This window comes from Condylura cristata, unplaced genomic scaffold (genome assembly GCF_000260355.1).
Source record: "Condylura cristata isolate star-nosed mole 26May11 unplaced genomic scaffold, ConCri1.0 scaffold00018, whole genome shotgun sequence".
In the NCBI taxonomy this organism is placed as follows: Eukaryota; Metazoa; Chordata; class Mammalia; order Eulipotyphla; family Talpidae; genus Condylura; species Condylura cristata.
Window position 1 is genome coordinate 7,379,602 of NW_004567119.1, and position 20,349 is coordinate 7,399,950.

General features: G+C 51.1%; 1 protein-coding gene and 1 long non-coding RNA gene across 4 annotated transcripts in view; one reads left to right on the forward strand and one right to left on the reverse strand.

The window, feature by feature from the left end:
- Window positions 1-1,538: 1,538 nt before the first annotated feature.
- On the forward strand, window positions 1,539-18,468 carry LOC105853819. The gene is made up of 3 exons (XR_001145587.1): window positions 1,539-1,583; window positions 2,044-2,114; window positions 18,430-18,468. It is a non-coding gene; the product is annotated as an uncharacterized LOC105853819 (long non-coding RNA).
- Window positions 17,038-20,349, reverse strand: part of ZNF827 (zinc finger protein 827) — a 147,134-nt gene continuing 143,822 nt past the window's right edge. The window contains exon 14 of one of the 3 annotated variants that reach the window (XM_012726837.1): window positions 17,038-19,534. In XM_012726837.1, the coding sequence (XP_012582291.1) occupies window positions 18,712-19,534 (823 nt within the window). In that variant the 3' untranslated portion in view covers window positions 17,038-18,711. The remainder of the gene's footprint in view (window positions 19,535-20,349) is intronic. The other 2 variants (XM_004685305.2, XM_012726838.1) reach the window with 2 other exon arrangements.

Genomic DNA, 20,349 nt, shown 5'->3' on the forward strand with positions numbered 1-20,349 from the left:
CGAATAAGAGAGAAACAATAACAAAAATAAAAAGCATCTGAAATCCTTCCCCTGCCCACAGGGATCATCACCATTAATATTTTGTGAATTTCCTTAGAAACTTCTCTCTGTGTCTTAGATTGCATCTCTCTGTGGACACAGGTGATGCACACAGGTGATGCCATCACACTGGACAGTGTCCACCGTGACCTGTTTCAGTCAATGTCTTCATGAGCCTCTTTCAGTGTTACCATAATTGTCATCATGTTAATGGATACATATGATCCCATTGTCTGGGTATATCCCCAATGAAAAATATGCCATATTGCCGGGCATTTAAGTTTTTCAAATTTGTGACTTAGCAACAATGCAGTGATGAGTAAATTTTAACCTAAATTTTTTGCAATTGAAAATCATCTCCTCAGCATATAGCCCATAAGTAGGCTTCCTGGATGAGAAATTTGCTCATTTAAATTTTGGTTGATGGTCCAGCTGTCTTCTGGAAAATTGACCCCATGCACTGACAGTCCTCAGGAGAGCCTGTTACCTCTGTCTTCTCTATGACACTGGCTGTAAAAGATAATTGTAATGTTTTTAATTTGACAGATGTGAATATTTGCTGTTTTGTTTCTATTTCTTTATCAATGAAGTTGGACATCATCTGCTTACTAGTTATTCAGTTCTCTTGCATGAACTAGAGCCAATTTGAGGCGGTTGTGGTTTCTAAAATCTCAGCTAACACAGAACTAGTGAGCATGAACCATTCATTATTCTGTTAGGGAAAATGCAGGCTCAGGGTCCTGTGAGCCTCTGGTCATATTTTCGTCAACTCATCAATACAGAAATTTCTTTTCTGTGTGTTTGTGTTTAAAGATTCCTTGTTGAATTCACATTGTTTAGCATTAGCATTGAACTTAAGGCACCAGCCCTATAACTCCTGCCTAAATGAAGCTTATCTAATGTGCATATTTTCTCCATAAAGCACATCAGCCTTCTTGCACTTGGGAACACCAGACAGCACTTCAGCACTACATTTCAAACAATGAAATCACTAACAAAAAGCAGAAAAATGCAGAAAATGTGGCACTAATTGGGCCTCTAAGAGGACACTTATTTACAGTATAAGAACTGAGACAAAAAGGCAAAGAGTCCCCTTGTTGACCTCAGCACTCAAGTTATTCTCCACCCTGTATGTCCTTGAATGACCTCAGAAGTGCTGCAAGTATTGACTTGGGGTCATAAATAAATTGTAGCGAGTAGGCACCTCACATATATGGACTCCAGCTATGGTGAGGGTTGGCAACTCATTTCCTTCGTTCATTTTTCTCTTCGGTTGTTTAGTTTTTTCTTCGTGGTTTGTATAGACTATTTGCATATAGGTACTCTTTGGCCCATCCGATTTTCTAAGTATTTTCCCCAGTCATGACTTGCCTTTTCACTGTTGGTATCCGGTATGATAGCGACTTTGACAGCTGTGTGAAAGCATCTTCTGAGAGCGTTTGGGACAAACCTGGAAAAGGAGGTGCTTGGTATTTATCTTTGCCTTCTTTTTCCAGGCATGCCAGCTGCTGTTGGTGATTTTTCTCCACATCAGGGGAATTCACGTAAGTCCTCCCCTCACCTGCTGCTTGAGCGCCCTGCTCTACCTTTAGTCTTGGGAACACCAGACTAAACCTGACTAAACACCAGACTAAACTAACACCAGCCTCACCTGAGCCTCTCGCCACCCAGAGCCTGAGGCCATTCCAGGCCTTAGCCCTACCTGCCCCTTCCTCTCACCCAGCTGCGTTGCTTCCTTGTTACCTGTTCCTCTCCTCGAAGTCAGGAAGGTTGAAAGGTCAAGTCAAGGAGGGAATCAACACAGACATTTGCAAGAGGCACCAGCAGCTCTCAAAAAAGGAGCGTAAATGTGGAGGGTGCTGCTTGCTGGTAGCAGACGTGTAGGCGAGGGCTCTGGACCGCTGATTGAAAGCAGGCTCGGGATTCTCCACAAATTTCATGAGTCCTTACGTGGGAGGCTCTGCTTTCCGCCAGCACTCACACCTCGACTGTCTCTTTACGCAGAATTAAAAAGCCAGCCAGTGGGACCCTGAAGAGTGGCAGCCAGGGTGTGAGGACAAGACACCCCGAAGCTGGTGAGCACTTTTGCTTGTGACTGGGCAGTGGGTCCCGGGCTGGTGTGCAGGGCGCGCTGTGAGGCGCATGGCGGGTGGGAGGGCAGTGGGGTGCAGGTTGAATGGCAGTGTGGCGGCCACCCCTGATTCGCAGTGAAACAGAAGAAGACTGTCTGATAGGTGAAGGGCTTCCTGAGGCGAGCGGAAGGCCCCTGGGCTAGTCTTCCCAGTGGTTTTGGAAACAAGCCTCAAAGAGGCCCACGGGGGCGGGATGTCTCTTGTACTACCAGGTTATCGCGAGTGTACCCACGAGATGCTGGACTCTCTTGCAAAAGGAGGTAGCAAATTCTCCCACTGTCCTTCCCTCTGGGAACCCCCTGCACTGCTAGCGCCCTGCGCCTCACCTCCCGCGCCCCCCGCCTCTGCTGGCACATCCCGCGGCATCTCTCTAGCGCAGAGGCCCTGGTGGGAGCCGACTTCCTCCAAATCCAGTCATTTTTAACTGGACGTTGAAATGGGATTCTTCTTCTGTCTCAGAGTGCTGGCCACGGCTCTTAGAGAATGAATGGACAGAAAGAATAAAAACTGCTGACTGCGAGCTCCCTCCCTGCTGAGGCTGCCTAGTTTAATATATTTGCAACTCTTCTCGTGATCCTATGATTTTCACTTATTGGGATTGCTCTTTCAATTGACTAAAAATACTCAGCCTCACCTCTGTAATTACGTTTCTGATACCATGGGTTTGGAATGCTAGTTATGCGCATGAGAAAAAGATAACCTGACCCTGAAAATCTGGAAATGTTACTCAAGTACCACCTAACCTCAGCACCAGAGGCAGGGTCCCATGTCCCTGTGTTTGGAAAATGCTAATCCACAAGCCCCTCCGCCTTCTCCCCTTATCCGACAGTGGGCTAATGGGGCTGGGCTGGGCGCCGGCACCTTCTCAGGTAAGGAGTCTGTGGACGTGGCGTGGCCTTCTGGAGATGATGCTTGTTCCTGGACTTTTCTGCCTTAGGATTTGATCGCTGTCCTCCAGAGCAGTTCGAGTGCAGGAGGGCAGTACTGTGGCCAAGTAGAAGGCTGACGAGGCGGCATTTGGAGCCTGAATTTCTACTGTCCGCTTGGCCAGGGATCCAGTGGTGGGTTGGTGCCTGCTTCTAGGAAGAGCAGCAGATTTCCTGAAAGTATATTTCCTGCTAGCTGGCCCCCTGGGAGTTGCTTGGGAGAATCATTAACTATGGTTAAATAAATAAATCCCTCTCGCAGCCTGGAGTTGTCCGGCTGCCAGCAGACCCACTGCCAGTGTCCGCGGCTGTTCTGGGAACACTTGCTTTTCTTTCTCTTTGAGGTGCTCCCCCGATCCCCACCCCTAAGTGGATTTTCTATACTCATAGTAGCCTTTTTTGTGTGAACAATTCCCGACAAATGAGTGGCCTGACATCCTGCTCTTGTTTTTATGGAGCAGTGACGGGCTAAAGGCTCGCGTGCACGTGATACTAGGCACTTGCTTGGAAAATCTTGGGCCCGGCGTTCCAACCAAAAAATAAATCAGGACTCTTCATTTATTAGACAAAACAGAATTTCAGTTAAAAAAATGTTATATTCACGGGGATGGTGCAAGCTTCAGGTTGTAAGTCGCACAAATTCTGGTATCAGCAACAAGTAGATTTGAATGAAAATTTCAAGTATCCTCATATTCTCACTCTTCCAAGCACTGGCTCGGTGTCAGTGCCATCTTCGAATACTTCTGCACCCCAACCCCACCCCTTCAAGGCGCGGTGATGTGAGACTGGAAAGCAGAGGAGGGGTGGTGAAGTGGGAAAGACCCTTCCCCTTAATGGATGGGGGAGTAGCAGTGGTGGCTGGCTGATTTTGCAGGCTGCTTCCCTCCTCCCTCCCTCCCTCCCCTCCATGGATCGGGCCTTCCAGACAGAGGCCATCCATACAGTAGGTCAAAAGGTCCAGAGGTCCAGAAGACAGAGGAAAGCGCGGGAACCATCCCAAGTCTTGCTCATGCGGGATGTCTGCCGTGGAAGGAGCCACCCATTCCCAAACCCCGGCAAATGGGAACCGGTGTGGGTGGGCGCCCACGGCTCTCCAGCTGTCTCTCCAGTTTCCGCTACGCCTGAGTTGTGCGGGGGGTGCTGGTCCCTAGGGCTGGCGCAGGTCCTCTCTGCTGTCGGAGACTGAGCTCGTGCAATGGTGTCGAGGTGGGAACCCAGCCAGAGCTGGGGGCCCCTCTGAGGGGTGGGGTCCGGACCGGCGGGCCGACAGGCAGGGCCACCTCCCATCTCAAAGGACGTCATCTCACTTTTCCTCCCCTTTATTGGAAGAAGAGACCCGAGCAATTGTTCTCATCGTTTCTGATTTCTGGATGTTCCTTTGACATAAACACTGACCCACACTCTGCAGGAATCACAGCCATGGTTGTGCGGTCCCACTGCTCTGGGCTCCTTCCTGCCAGGCGTCCCTGGCAGGACCGGCACTGGGTTCACTGGAGGCGATGGGCTCCACCTCGCCCCTATCCCGCCCCAGACTTCTCTCCCCACCTCCCCACTGTCCTCTCCCAGGGCTGCCTGCTGGTTCCTCCCGCACTACAGATCCGCTTCCAGCACCAGCCTCCTGGATCCCCTCCCACCCCTGGCTGGAGGGAGGGCCCAGGCGCTGCCCAGAGAGCCGAGGCAGTGGGGATCCCTCTGCCTTGGGGGCGAAGGGCCCCAGCAGCTGCTGTCCTGCGAGACCAGGCAGACCAACGTGAGGTTGACAAAGGGAACAGCCGCCCGCCCCTCTGACCCGCCCCTCTGACCGCGCGCCCATGGACTCCTGGTCACTGCGGAGGCCGCTCTCGTCCACTCCCCTGGGTCAGCTCCCCCTCCGCCAACTCCCCCTCTGAGCGCTTGTTTTTGTTCTCTGCCCAGGTTAGGCTAAATGCGTCCAGCAGCCCGGGAGCCATCTGGACGGTTCCCGGGGCCCGTCGTCTGCTTTCCATCGCCAGGCCTGCGCTTAAAGGCGGCCTTGGAGCAGCACGGCAACCGCCAGGGGTTTCTGCCGGATTAGCCACCGTGAGAGACGGAGGCAGAGCTGGGAAGAGGCGCCGCTCAAGCTCTGAGCCCCGACCACAATGGTTCTGGTCTTACACCGCAAATCATATGCGATGCTGCACCGTGGAAATGCCTCATGTGCCTGGTTATTATCCATTCATTCAGCGTTTGCCACTTGGGCGTGAGGGGCGGCAGCTTGAGTCCCGCCCTCATTGTATAACCCATGTGAGCAGTAGCCTGACGAGAGATTCATGTGGACCAGCCATTTGTAAATTTGGCTGTACACCTTCACCCTTGGGAATCCCCTTCTTCTACCTGCCCCCAAAGACAAAAAAAATTAGCTTGTGCAAAAATAGTCCTTGACCTATGGGTTGGGCAATGGGGTCCAAGAAGAAGGGGAGGTCCGTGGAATCGTGGCGTGTTCTAACTGGAAATTTCCTTAGAAGTCATCAGAACGAGGCTGCCAGCTGACTGAGGACACTCACTCGGGGAGTGTAGGGCCTTAGGAAGGCCACCTGGCCCATGAGCGAAGTACAGCGAGTCCTCCCTAAGGCCCCTGCACGTGGGCAGGCCCTTGGAACTGGACCTTTAGCCTAATTTACAGAAGCCATGTGCTGGAACCATGTCGATGAGGTGATACCGTTGAGGATTCTATTTTTTCCTCACCAACCTTATAAAGAAAGAACACCGAGGGGAAGGCCTGTTGGAGGGCTGGAGGGACTCATCTTTGCAGTCCTCTGGCCTAATATGGGGAGAAGAGGGTGAGGAGTTAGGCTTGATCACGTCCAGCCAAGGGCTTTGGCCAGACTGAGTTCGGTTGTAGCACATGCTTGATCTCCATTCCGTCTGCTCTCGCCTCTTTGGGGAGTCTGGGCCACGGCCCTTTCTTCCTCTAACCTCAGCTTCACTCCCTTACTCTCCCGGCTCCCCCGCCACCAGCTCTGACCATGAGGTTTTATGGGGGATCTTAAAATGAAACCAGGTGCTGCATAAAACAAAGGCAAAGTAATAACAAGGGAAGACGAGCCAACGCCGAAGGAATGTGCTGAGTTTTATGACTCAGGCTGTCCTGGCACACACCCGGACTTCCACGGAGAGGTGGGTGCCCAGGGCGCAGCCCATACATGGCAGCCAGGCCTGGTCCCGGCTGCCTGTGACTCACTTCGCAGAGCCAGAGACTGGTTCCTAGTGGAGCAAGACTCCCTGGAGCTGAGGCCGGAGCCAAATGCTCACCAGCTTTTCCCGACGCAGCCAGCCCAGCCGGCCCTGGCCAGGGCCACCCTGGGTTTGCAGGGGAAGGAGCCCGGGCAGAGGGCCATCCCAGGAAAGAAACCGGCTTGATGGACTCGGGCCAGCTTTGATGCTTTTAAGAGATGAATACCAGGGGAGCTGCAGAGGGACAGGGAAATCAGTGTGCATTTTTGTGGGGACAATGTCCGGGGCACCACAGCACAGTGCCTCGGGGGAGGGGGCAGGGGGGCAGTGTGCCCCAGGGGTACGGGTTCTTCGAGGCAGGCAGTGAAGACTGATTCTGGGGGGTGTCTGGAGGCCCTGGGAGCACAGTGCGGAGGTGCCCGGGAGGCTGGGCTTCCCGTCAACAGGGGACACGCAGGCACGCAGCTCGCATTCTGAGAATTCTTTTCAAATGAGCAGAGCCAGGGGCTGAGGTGCAAGTGTTTTCTGTTACTAAGAGACAGGCTGAGCCAGCTCGGGGGCCCAGAAGCCTCCCCAGCAGTGGCGGTGGGAGGGGTCTGCTCCTGGTGACAGGGATCCCTCAGTGTTCCCTTGGCTGCAGCGGGCCTGGCAGGACCCTGCGGGACACTGCGGCTGACGCGGCCCAGAGCAGGCTGTCGCCGGGGAACAGGCTGAACCTCGACTGGCAGCAACGAGGGCTCCCGGAAGCAGCCTCGCGGACGGGGGCGATTGCCCCTTTTCTCCTTTCTCTCCCTTTCCGTGGGCACTGCTGGGAAGCTCGGGTGATTCCAGCCTCGCAGGGAAAGCTCTGCTTCACTTTGTCAGTCGAGTCTCCTCACCTGGCAAAGACAGCCTCCGAAGCACCATGGCTTCATAAATACTTGTAGTGTGGCCCGAGGAGCGCCGGTCCCACAGGACAAAGGGCTCCTTCAGGCTTATTTGTGATGTGGTGCGGTGAGTGACACCCGCCGTCTGGGTCAGCCCTCCCGGTTCCACTGAGGCATGTTTATGGGGTGATTATGCGTGCATATTCGTGAGATTTAGCCCCCTCCTCCCCAAACCCCTTGGCTTTTTAACACCCCACACCAGCAGAACACCGCCAAGCTGTGGGCCCTGGGAGCCTATGCCCCGCCGGACAAGGCTGGGCGGCTTGAGCGTGTGCTGAGGAAGCCTTCTGTGGGGCGGAGGCTCTCGGCGGCGGGCCAGGCCTGTGTCTAGCAGGTGGGCGCTCTCAGTCGAGTATGAGGGGCTCTGACAGGTGATGGCACAGCCCTGAGTGACAAATGAGATGGACCCTCACAGAACTTTCCTTCCCGGGGAACGTTCTCTGCACAGCACCTCCCAGGGTCTGTGGCTCTGCGCCTTGGGGCTGGGGAACAGAGGCTGACTGCAGCAACCCTCTGTCTTGGCCACACCTGGCTGGGAGTGGGGTGCACAGCAGTAGTGGAGGGGAAGGGCCACCTCTGGCTTCTAGCTCTGCAGCTGTCCAGGCCCGGATGGAGGTGTTTCACTCTGGACCTGGGCCTCCTGCAGGGCTCCGTACCTGCCCCACATCAAATCGGCCACCTATTGTTTATCCTGGGAAGGGCCAGCTCTTGGCACGGTGGCCTGAAGCATTGCCAGCGTTTATTTTTAGAGACAGGAAAATGTTTGCTTTTTTTTTGCAGCTGCTCTTTTTTTTGGCACACACCGTGATGGCGTAAAAAAAGTTCCAGTGAGAGATTCCAAGCCCTAAATTCATGGCATGTGACGTAGGCAGTGGTTCCACGAGTCTCTCTACAGGAGCCTTTGTGGAGCCTGAGAGCTTTCCGGAGCAGATTTCTGGGCATAGAAAGTACCGCCTCCCCCCCCCCCCCCACCGCGACCCCCACTGGCCCACACGCTCATAACCTCCTAGATCGCTGAGTCCCTTTCCTGTGTCGGCTGGTCCACACATTCCCGACTGTTCTTTCCATTCCTCTCTTTCTCTGCCAGTTCACGGCCACGGCCTTCTCGGGAGGCAAAGCCTGCCGAACCTCAGGCTAGCTCCCCTCTCCAGGCCCACCGGCCCGGTCACAGTCAAGACAGGTGCCGGACAGCCACCCCGTGGCCACCGCCTTACTCCACCTGGGGGTGTGTTCCCACGTTCAGTTGGACTTATTCTTTGTCCCAGGAGAAACCCCCTTCAAATTCGTGGAGGTCGGGGTGCTGGCTGCTGGCAGACTGAACGGAAAGCATTTGGTCACCTGATGTGACGTGATATGGCAAAATGGTATAAAAATAAAAGGTGAAATTGCTTTCTACTTTCTTCCTCTCTGGCCTTTAAAAAATTGCTTCTTAATTACACAAGTGAAATATGAGCACACTCACCTTGGCACTTGATTGCCTTTTAGGGGACTTTTTCTTCTTGCTGGATCAGACCCTTGCGTAGCTTTTCTTTTGTTTTCTTACCTTTCTCTCTTTGAGAGCATGTGCAGATAACACAGTCCTCTGAGGCTTTGTGCCTGACATTTATTTTATTGATGTCTCTCTGAGTGTTTGTTGGGCTTGCTAGAGAAGTCTAAAATTTAAATAGATTGTTCCTCAGCATTTCTAAGCTATCATACCTTTATTTTCTTGAAAATCTCCCGCTTTTGTAGATATTTCAGAACTGTCTTTTCCTCTTTGCCGCTCTGGAGTTTTATTATGATATCTCCGTGTGTGAATTTGGTTGTTTAAGTTATTCCTCTATTCAGCAATGTAGTGCCATGGAAGAGCAGTAAGGGGTGTGTGACTAGTTTGGAGTCAGTCAGGTGAAAACAGTTCTTGAGGCTTCCTCCTCTTGTGAGTGGCTCATGTCCTTGCCCCATCTCTCCATGGGAGCAGATGCTTCTCATATTATAACTATTCCTGCTTTTGTGGGGGAAAAAAATAAAGTGACAGTGTGAGATTTTCAAAACTACATTTATCAGAAAAACAAAGCAACAGTGCATTTACTCACTTTATCATTTGCGGGTGCTGTGCTTTCCAGCTTTGATGAATCTATAACTGATTGTGGCCCTCAAATCATTCAATTTCCTATATTCTCTTTCACCTTCCCTCATGTTCAACAATGAATTTTCCATTCCTTCCTATGTAAAGGCTCTTCTGGATTTTAATGCCCAAGGAAAGAAACCCTTTTTCAAGGGAGAGATTCTGAAATGATCACCACCCCTGGGTTTGAAAAATTAGGTTTTCACAGAACAGCATTTTCCAAAGTAGGCTCTCTCTAGAGAAACATGTCACAGTCTTGAGCAGATGTCATTACTGTGAAGTACCCCCCGCAATTTCCCCTCTCGAGAGTTTGCCAGTCTACTGGAAGGGACTGCCATGGCGACCCACACTGGGCTTTGCGAAGTGTGGTCTGCAGGCCGGGCCAGCTGGTCTCCTCAGAGTGAGCGCTTCCAATATAATAATGTTTATATTTGTGTTTCTGGCATGACTTAATAACTTTCCCAGGATATTTAATATAAAACAGATTAGTTCATCTGTAGCTCATAAAGCCCAGTACCTTTCTTTCCGTTACAACTGACGAGGGTTCTTTTTTTCTGTTGGGGGGCTGACCGCGCACACAGGCAGGACAAAGGGACGGTGGCTCTTGCTCAGCTGCAGAGGTGGGCAGTCTGGAAGGGCTTGAGACCTTCTCTACTAAGGGCAGACTTGTTAGACATCAGAGAAAGGTTGTCTAGGTAGTGCGAGACCAGGGCTTCCATCAAAACAATCTCTTTTAAGCTTTTAGAGTCACCTCCTACGTCGAATGTTCTAGAATTTGGTCATAATCCATGCTGCTTTTTTTAGAAACCCTTTTGAGCCTTCCCCATTCCTCAGTGAAATCCTTATTTTACAATTTTGGGCACTGAGTGGGTGAGCAGGGACTTTCCCATCCCTTGACCATTGTTTTAGTCTTCTCTGGATTCTTGCATTTAGAAGGGCTACTAAATGTGGTCCTTGTTTCCTGTTCCCCAGGGGTGTCATGGACTAAGGGGAGCTGGTCCAGGCAGGCAGCAGTATAGGGCTGTGTGCGGATAAGCTGCCTGCATGTCCAAGGAAGGGCTATACCCATGGGCCGTGGAAGATGGCCTTGGAACTTGAGTGGGGTTGTGACGTCAGCCGCTGGCTCTTCTCTTCGGAAGACTGTGAAGTAAGGAGTGGGGGAGGGCAAGACTTCCTGATCGCGAACAGAAGCTTTGGCATCTTTTGGCAAGTTCTAGGCAGGTATGCAGGTATGGATTCTATGGATTCTTTTTTTTTTTTTTAATTTTTAAAACATTTATTTATTTATGCATACAGAATTGGAGTACAGGCAAGAGGTACAGGGGATGTGAGAGGCTTCACCAGAGACAGAGTGGGGAGCAGAACAGGCAGATCAACAAAGTTCACTGATGAGGGGAGCAGTGGGCGGGTCAGGAGAGGTCTGATGTGGGGGATCGAACTTGCACTAGAGTGGCCGTGGCCAGCTTGCAGTGCTGTGTCCTTACCTGTTGCGCCCCCAGGGAGGGCCCTATGTATGGATTCTGTTTTCGTTCACTACCAAGCTCAAACGTAGGTGGTTCTCCTCATAGGCAGCTCTCCACACTGTCCGTTCACTCTAGAACCTACTGGGATTTGGCTTCCACCCTGTATCTGGCACTGAGCAGCGCCCTCGGAGATAAATCACTAGGACCCTCAACCAGATAGCGGTTGTGAGGCCCAACCTTGCGCGACGCGTCCTCGTCAAGGATCTCACGCAGAAGTCTCTCTAAACCTCGACTTCTCCTGCAGCGCGTCTACAGCCTCTGTGCTTCTTTCTTCTCAGTCTCCGGTGTTGCCTACCTCTCCACCCCCCTGCCCCTCCACTCCATCTTCCCCTCTTCTCTTCCTTCCTCCTCTTTGCCACCCCACCCCCCGCACCTCTCCCCAAAGTTGGCATCTCCCAGAGTCTTGTTGCCATGGAATTAGCACCTCTGCACTGGCTCCAGAAATCACCTTTGTGTCTGTAAGTCTGATCATGAACATTCTTCTGAGCTCTGGAATAAATTTTTCAGTCTTTTCCACACAAGGGCGTCCTATTACACGGGAAACTATTGTGAAACACCTGGCAAGACACCGAGGTCTCGCACCAGGATGTTAAGAGTGGAAAGACGGGGTAGATTCAGAAACGCTTTGGCAAATGCAATGCACAGGACTAATGGTTTAGCTGCCCTAAGGGAGGGAGGAGGAAGGGGAGGAATGACAGAAGCAGGCCAAATGGAGGCAGCTCTGTGGCTTGGGTGAGCGAGAGGACGGGTGCGCCTGTAGGGACGAAGGAACACGGCGTCAGGGGAGACCGGACGGACATCATGGCGGAGGCTTCGTCAGGACATTTGCACATACCACCGGTCTGTCTTTTTGTGTCTTTTGACACTTCCTCTCTTAGTGTTGGTAGAATTTTCTTCCTAAGACACAGATCAGATCATGCCATTCTCCTTCTCAAAAGTTTTCCTGAGTTTTATTCACTGTGTTGGTTTAGATGTTCAGTCTCCTGGATGGGGCACTTGAAGCCCAATGTAGACAAGCGGCCTTGTTTGCTTTCTTTATACTCTTCTAGCACAACAGAACCACCATGCATTTCCTCACCTTCTTGCCTTTCGCAAGCTGTTCTCTCAATCTGGAATGCCCTCCCTCGTTTTCTCTGCCTATAAAAATGCTGCTCCTCCGTCAGATTGCTGCTTGCGTGTGGCCTCCCCCATCACCCCCGCTGGAATTAGAAGCTCTTTATTCAATATTTCCACAGTGAATTATTTGTATCTTTCCTGGTGCTGAGTGCATTTGCTCAAATGAGTTTGTTCTGTTGGTTGGTAAACTTAAAACTGGGAAGTGTTATTTATTTATCTCTATTTCTTACCAACTTCAAGACGTGACTTTCCTATTTGCTGCTTATTGAATAATGAATGGGAAGGACAGAGGGAAACTGATCAAGGTTAGACTGGCAGTGGGCCTGAGAGTGGGGGAGAAGTGGTTGCTGGACAGGCTGCTTGATCTCAGCAAACGGCCAGCTGGGGTGGGAGCTCTGTGTTACGAAGATGAAAATAAGACCGAGGGGTTTTCATATTTATTTATGTTTAACTTTTATTTTCTTTGTTCATTTTTTAAAAAAAGATTTATTTATGCATATAAGAACTGGGGTACAGGTCAGAGGTGCAGGGGCAGTGAGAGGATTCACCAGAGCCACAGCGGGGAGCAGAACAGGCAGATGGATGAAATCCACTGCTCAGGGGAGCAGTGGCTGGGTCAGGAGAGGTCTGCTGCGCCGTGTGGGTCACCTCCGGGGCGGGGATCGAATTTGCGCTGCAGTGGCCGCGGATCACTTCATAGTGCTGTGTTTTAACCTGCTGTGCCACCAGGGAGGGCCTCTTTGTTCAGCTCTTTATGTTCAATAACATAAGCCACAGGAGCTCATATTTAAACGAGGGGGTCCCTGACACAAAAATCACGTGTGCACACAGTTTAGCCTCTTCTTCGCAGGAGCTGATGGTTCGTCCCACTAAAAAAAAAAAAAAAAACCAACCCACCCGTGGTCTCTGCATAACCAAGACTCCAGCACCTTTGCTGCTGTTACAGCCACAGCCACTGTGGATGTCCTGAAGAGACAGGACCTCAACTGATCATGTGCGGGTGACCCATTGCTACGCCCATTTGTTTAACTGTGGAGAAGATGAGCGAGGCGCTGTTCTGATTGATGGGATTTCTTTGACCCTTCATTATTCTCTTCATGTTATTTTTTCATCAACCTGTATTTATTTTTAACAGCATAAAGGGAGAATGGAAAATATTATCTTTTAATAGTGTGACTATCTTGGCATAATAAAACTCATTGCCTGCCTTCTGGGTGTGCTTGCACAAATACATGCCTATTACGCTATGTCTGTGCCATGTCTGTTATGTTTCTCTACCTGCTGGGAGTATTCTTCATGGCCTGTGTACCTGTGCAACTATGTAAGCACCCATGTCCTTGCTTAGCTTGGTCTGATATTAGTAAAAGGACTGATTGTTGGGGTTAGAGATGGAAAGAAACACATAATTTGTACTCTAAATATTTCAACTTTTAATCAGCTCTTTTTACCTTCCTGGTTCCTGAGGGATACACACACATAAGTGTGTATATGCATAAATATGTGTGTGTGTGTGTGTATATACATAAATACATAAAGAGATCAAAAGGCTAGGCAAATGTAACCACTTTGTTTCTAGCTCAGCTCTGGCCCCAAACTCTTAGCTTGGACCAATGAGAGTCGCCTGTATGCTTTGGGCTTCAAGCTGACTCCTGCCTAAGTCTGTTGTGGCAGTAGTTTGAGTTGCAATAAATGCCTGCAAGGATTCTGCTTGGAAACCATATTTTGCTTAGAAAGAGACTAGACTTATAGTTTGTGATGTTACCTGTTAGCTGGGATGGGGTCCCAGAGATCACCTCCAACCACTCTTTTCACAAGATGCTTTGAGTCAAGCTTCAACTCTGTGATCTGACTTCACTGTAATGTCTCAGGCCTGAAAACATGTTTCAGTAATGCAACTATTCTCACTAGACAGGGTAGAAGTCACCACAGAGGCTGGTGTAGGGAAACTTAACGCTGAAGGATGAATGGAGATGGATTCTCTGCTCTCACCCTGTAACTCCATAGCAAACTGGGACCCAGTTAACTGCTGCTTAACCCTCCCCGCAAGGAACCCTGAGGGGCCCCACTGTCCCCCTATTCACTCTGCTCCATTCATCCCAGCGGCTGCTTCATAGGCGTTTACTTCCTTGGTTATTGTTAGTTAAGGTAAAGCCCATTTTGTGCAGCACTCTTCTGCTTTGAGAAGGGGGTGTAAGAATGCTGGTTGGAGAACTCGCACAAATACATGCCTGAGAATGGAGACCTGAGATGTGACCCTGAGACTTGTGCACAGCTTCTGAGGCCCTATGGGGAAGGATTCCAGTTTCACCAACTCTGCATCTTTTGGAAGCAGGGATGTCGCTGAGCCCACCCCCCCACCCCCGCGACCCTCCCCTTGTATGAATCCAGCTCCCCCTCATTCACTACCCTCCCCACGAATGGAAAGTACCGAGTGCATGTGATTGCTGTTCCCTAACAAACCCCAGTGAACTTAGGCAGGCAAGGATTCTAGTGCCCGCTGTGGGTAAGAAGGGCCGGGCGCTCTTCAAGCCCGCATTACTCCTCTCTCCCGTGGCCACACGTAGCTCGGGTGAATGGTCAGAGGGCAGTGGCTGCCAAATGGAGCCACGTCATACAAACGTGGCCTTGAGTCTTAGCTGAACCTGTATTTATTGAACATGACAGTAGGAATAGTATATATGATCTTGGATTCAATTCACACGGGCACTGCAGGCTGCCAGGCTGGGCCCACGTGTGGGAACAACGGAGGGTGGTCTAATCCGATGGGGGTGGGGCCCCCACCAGGGTCACTGCACGCCCATTCACGCAGGAAACAGCTTCCCAGCTGCTGATTATCTTCTTGATGTTTCTGGCTGTTTTCAACCACAAGGAAAATGCAAGGCAGGTGTGGGGTACAAGGAAAAAGTCCCCAAAATAAGACCCACTCCTGTGTGTGGAGCGAGCACAAAGCACGGAAGCAACAAGTTAGAGTAATTTCCAGTAAGAGCAGCCGTTCCACAAGGTAGTACTCGAATTAGGCGCGATAACGTGATTCAATCGCCTTTAAGAAAAAGAGTTATCAGATGAAAAAACGATGGGAAAAACCATGTGATTTGCGACAGGGCTGCATTCATGGTGACTTCCACATAATCTCATTTTGGGAAAAGTAAACTTGATCCTTTTAAGTTAAAGTGGCTCATAATTTCTTGAAATGAGCAAGGGACATTGTATGTGGGTGCATGTATGTTGGAAGCCAGGCAAAACTGTCTCTTCTGTCCCTGTATGTCTTTTCATCAGCCACCAGAGTCACAGGGAGAGCCTCTAATGGACATAGAAAAATGCTATTTGAACACAGTGTGTTTCATTGTCTCTTCGCTTGAATGGAGAACTCTGCTTGCATTTGTATCACTATTTAGATTGAAAAAACATAACATGTTCCTGCCCCTCGTTAACACCTGTGCTGCCAAACATCATTAAGATAAATGGAATTATTCACTTGTCCTCCCCAACCCCCTTTCCAGCAAGAGTCAATAAAATGGCGCCAAGCAGGAGAGAAGAAAGCTGTTGAATTCCCTGAAACGTCACTCACTCAAGAAAGGAGCAGAGCCTCTTGGCTCCCATAATGGCAACTGGCATTGTAACCATGCTTGTGCGAACTTGGATGCTGAAACAGATACAGCTGGAGGTGGAGATTTCCTGAACCTATTTAAAACCCACTAACCAGGAGGGAAAAACCAACAGCAAAGGCAGACACACTAGTACGCAGGAGGCAGGATGGCAACCAAGAAAGAAAAAGAAACGAGAATACGAGAATATAGCCAACCTTTTTTTTTAATTAGAGTATATTATACTTCCAAACTGGATACACTAGAAATTGGCAATGCAACATAAGATGCAGTTACTGTCAAAATGACCCTGTACAGCCTTGTAATGCAAAAAAGCTTTATACAATACAAATTTTCAGTAATGTACACAAACCTTGACAGTGTGGCCATCTGAACATAATATGAGGAGTTAAAAAAAAGAAAAAGGAAGAAAGAAAGTGCTGAGAACTCTAATTGCAGCACTAGATGGAAATAAGCTCGCTTTCAGTGAGAATGCATAGTGAAACGGCATTGAAGTGAGTTGCAGGTGAATTTCTTGAAGACATTAGTGTTTTACACGGAAAGGATATCTCTGGAATACATCCTTCCCTGAGTATCAAACTGCAAACCAAATCCAGGGGGTACATATTATCTCGGTGGAGTCTGAAAAATGCTGTAGATTTTTTTTTCTTTATTAATAACAACAATAATAATAATAATATAAAAAGTCAAACAAACTCCAAACACACCTTTCTCACTCAGAAAACTTTTATAATTTACCGGAAAGATGGATGACTCTTTCCAAAGTGCTAGAAAAGTTGCCCAATTACATTAAGCATAACTAAGTCATTCAAATACAAGTTCAGTGGCAAGCGGTGAAATGCATGGCTCCTTCCAACACCCCTCTGACCTAGAACGTCTCCGCTTCGGACCTCATATTGCACAAGGGGCGTGCTGGACACCTGTGCTCCTAGTGGGCAGGGTCCCCTCTTCAGGTTTTTAACCTGCTGGTGCTTACGTGTGACTTGCCTTTTCTGCGGGATCACCGGTGGCCCTCTGCGATCAGCACTGAACTTGTAACTTTGAAAGCACATTATCAGCCAAGTGGCACATTCTCCATTACATGGGGATAAAGACGTGACTTTAAAAGAAACCAACCCGCCATCAGCCCTATCTTCTTGGAGTGTCTTGTCCATACTGCCTATAGTGTCTTTGACCGAGACATCGACACGGAGAGGCTGGACGGTATTTCGGCCAACGGATGTCTCTGCTGCAGAGTGACCGAGGATGCGGGAGCCCCCCTAGCTGGCTCGGCCTCCCCACCCAGGGACATCTCCTTAGTGTAAACAGGTTTGCCACTGCGGCGAAGGGAAGTGTGTAGAAACCTGCCAGGTCTGGGGGACGAGCGGGTCTGGAGGGTGACCGTGGTGTGGACAGACAGACAGCCAGTTTTCTGGCTTCCTGCAGAACTGTGCCAATCCCAGGGGCTCTCAGTGCAGCCAACGGACTAGAGGAAGAACATGAGGGATGCTTTTATTTTCCCCGGGTTGGACAGATGGAAAAACAAACAAAACAATAATCCCAACCCCAGGAGAACACCTGATGGAAAACAGCAACGCAGTAAGAAAGCATTTCTCCCGTCCGCCAGTTCAAGAGATAAATAATAGATAAACTTTTATATTCCAAACTTCGCATTACTAGACAAAGCACATTTCTTCCTGCTCTTTTGGCCTGTTCCATACTGAAAATTCTGTTGCCTTAAAAATACCAGCAATGAACCTATTCAGCACCCTTTTCCCTTTCGGGGCTTAGCAAAGGGCTGGACCCCGAGTCACATCTGCTCCTTGCTGCGATAAAGTGCTGCACACAGTTGCCATTTTAATGACCATGAAATAAGAGCTTTTAAATAAGCAGAAGGTCAGCTCCTAGCAGGTTACGTCTACCAGGCGTTAACGAAATGGAATAGAGACTCGTGACTGCGCCGAGCGCCCTGGGGGCCACTGCAAGCCCAGGGGCTTCTGGGTGGCGCAACCGCCCTGGCCAGCAGCACTTCTTGTCGGGCCGGAAAACGTCAGAGGTCGTGGCTAGATTTTCAGACATACAGTCTCCTCATTCCATATAAAAGGTACATTTTTCTTCCTTCTAGTTTAGTTTTTTCTTCTGTAGATGAGAAACAAAAACTAGTGGAAGACCAAAGCACTGTGCAAAACTGCCGTTTCTTTTTTTTCTTTTTTTTTTTTTAGTCTGAGCATTTATACCCAGAATGTATCCAAACCCCTTTTAATCTCCTTGGCTGGATTTCTCAACCATAAAATTTTTCACTCATACAATTTTTTTTTCCTGCAAACAAATGGTACGCACTGAATTAATACATCATATATATATATGTATATATATATAATCTGCCCTTAAAAAAATGACGCACTGTGTGTGGCTAGGGGCACACACAAGACACACTCTGTTTTGTGATGTCAGCTGCAGTGCTGCGAGAGATTTCTTCCAGACGGGGCTCTTTTCCACCTCTGTCAGCAGAGCAGGCGGGCGCGGGGGTCTGGGCGCCCTGGCGAGCACGGTGGAGCCCACCATTCCTTCTGGACCGAGCACCGGGCCCTGCCGCTCGTAGAGAGGAAGAGATGGTGGAGGAGCTGAGGGACAGCGGCGGCCGTGGGTGGACCACCCAGGAGGAAGGAGCCGTAGGTGGCGGTGAAAGAATCCAGTACAAAGAATGTGCAATCAAAATGGCACGGGACACACAGCCTTCGCTCGCAGAATCCAGACGTCCTCACACCCCATTCACCCAACAGAAAACAAAACGCACCAGTAGATAAGCTTACAAGTGCTGATTGCTATTAAGGACACTCTCTTAGGGTTTTAACAAGACAAAATTCCTTTTTTTTTTTTTTCTCAGAGAAAAGTACGGAGAAGGACTGGGAGTGGGAGGCATGCCTCTGAAGGTAGAAGTATGCAGTAGGTCACCTCGCTGGAGACTGGAGAAAGCAGCTTCAGGTCAATGCGGTAGGTAACACACAGGCCAGTTCTCTATCCCTTACTAACCATCTACAGTACATGTGTTCAGGCCCGGCGGGGCCTGCGGGTTTTGCAGCAACATACACCTGCTGGGGTTGTGTTTAAGTTTTGTGGGTTTTGTTTCTTCCTGTCTGTCTGTTTTTGGTACAGAGCCCGGCTGCCCTCAGACAGTCTCTGCTCTTTCTCTGAGCCCGAGATAGGCGAGGAAGGAGTGTTTGGGCGAGGGGATGCTGGGGGGCGCAGTCTGAGGTCGGGGAGGGTGGAATGTGAGATCCAAGTGGTTCTTGGGGTACAACATTGTCAAGGGAATGAGATGGGCAAAATCCGAGTTCCGGAATTTGTCGAAGCGCAACGGGGAGCCGTCGAAGGCCAACGCCTTGAGTGCCAGGTTGGGCTCGGAGCCGCCGCTGCCATGCGCGGCGGTCAGGGCCACGGTCTGCAGGGCCTGGGAGGCGGACATGACCGACAGGGGGGACAAGAGATTCCGGGGGCTCCCGACCACCAGGAGCGGGGCCCCGGGGACGGCCGGGTCCTGGGGGGCGGGACACGGGCCCCTCTTGTCCTCCTCGGGACCGTCCCCGCTCTGGTGCTTTTTGACGTGGCGGCTGAAGACGAAGGGGTGGGTGGTCTTGAACAGGCACTCTTCGCAGCTGAAGGTCTGGCGGGGGGCGTGCTTCAGCTTCTTGTGCAGGTTGAGATTGTCCTTGCGCTTGCAGCTGTAGCTGCACTGGTCACAGTGGAAGGGCCGCTCCCCGGTGTGCACGCGCACGTGCTCGATGAGCTTGTTGGCCGTCTTGGACAGGTAGCCGCACTGCTCGCACTTGTAGTGGTTGCCCAGGCGATGCTCCCGGGTGTGCGTCTCCAGCTCCAGCTGGTTGGCCTTCACCGTCTGGCAGATCCGGCACTTGTACTCCATCTTGTAGTGGGTCTTGAGGTGGCACTCCATGGCAGCGGGGCGGTTGGTGGAATAAATGCAGAATGGGCACCTGCGAGGGGAAGCAACCAGACGGGGTTCAGCCCGCGCTTCCGCCGCGCCCGCGGCACCCTCCTCGCCAGCCTGTCCTGCCCCGTGCCCAGCCCGGCCCTGCCGCCTCTGGGGGGGAAGGGGACCCCCTTGGCTCGCACTGCCGACAGAGCAGTCCCCACTAGGAAGGCGCCCCCCGGAGGCACCCTCGGCCTCCCCGGTCTCCTGGCTGCAACAGCAGGACACCCGCCTTCCCAAGGCCAGCACAGAAAGGGGAGGACTGAATGCGGTGGGGCCCCGCGACACCCCACCGCCCCTGGGAGCCCTCCCGGTGCCCACCCCCCCGACACAGCTGAGGTCTAAACCTCCTGGCCTCCCCTCTAGCCGGGAGCAACACAAAGAATCGACTTTTCATGCACCACACCAAGCACACGCAGAAAGGCTAAGAGTTTTGAAGAACAGCTTTAAGGGGAGAGCTACCTCCAGCAAACAGAAAGTCACAGGGTCAGATCGTGCTGATTAAGGGGTTAGGACGAGAAGGCCTGTGTGTGTCAGTCAGTGTGTGAGTGCCTGTTCCTGGACATGCCCCGCACCGTCTCCTAGCCTGGCTCCCGGTCAGCAGGGCCGGGGCGGGGCGGGGACGAGAAGGCCCACCCACCGGCCGTCACCCCGGGACAGGAGGGAGGGCGACAGTCTCTCGGGGGGCTTGACGAGGGCGTTTGTACATGAGCCCATCACAGCGATAATCCCATGGATCGTATTGTTCTCGCGGGCAGGGCCGAGACTCTGCAGTGCCCGGCCGCCCTGCAAGACTGGACTGGCCCTCGCGGTCACTGG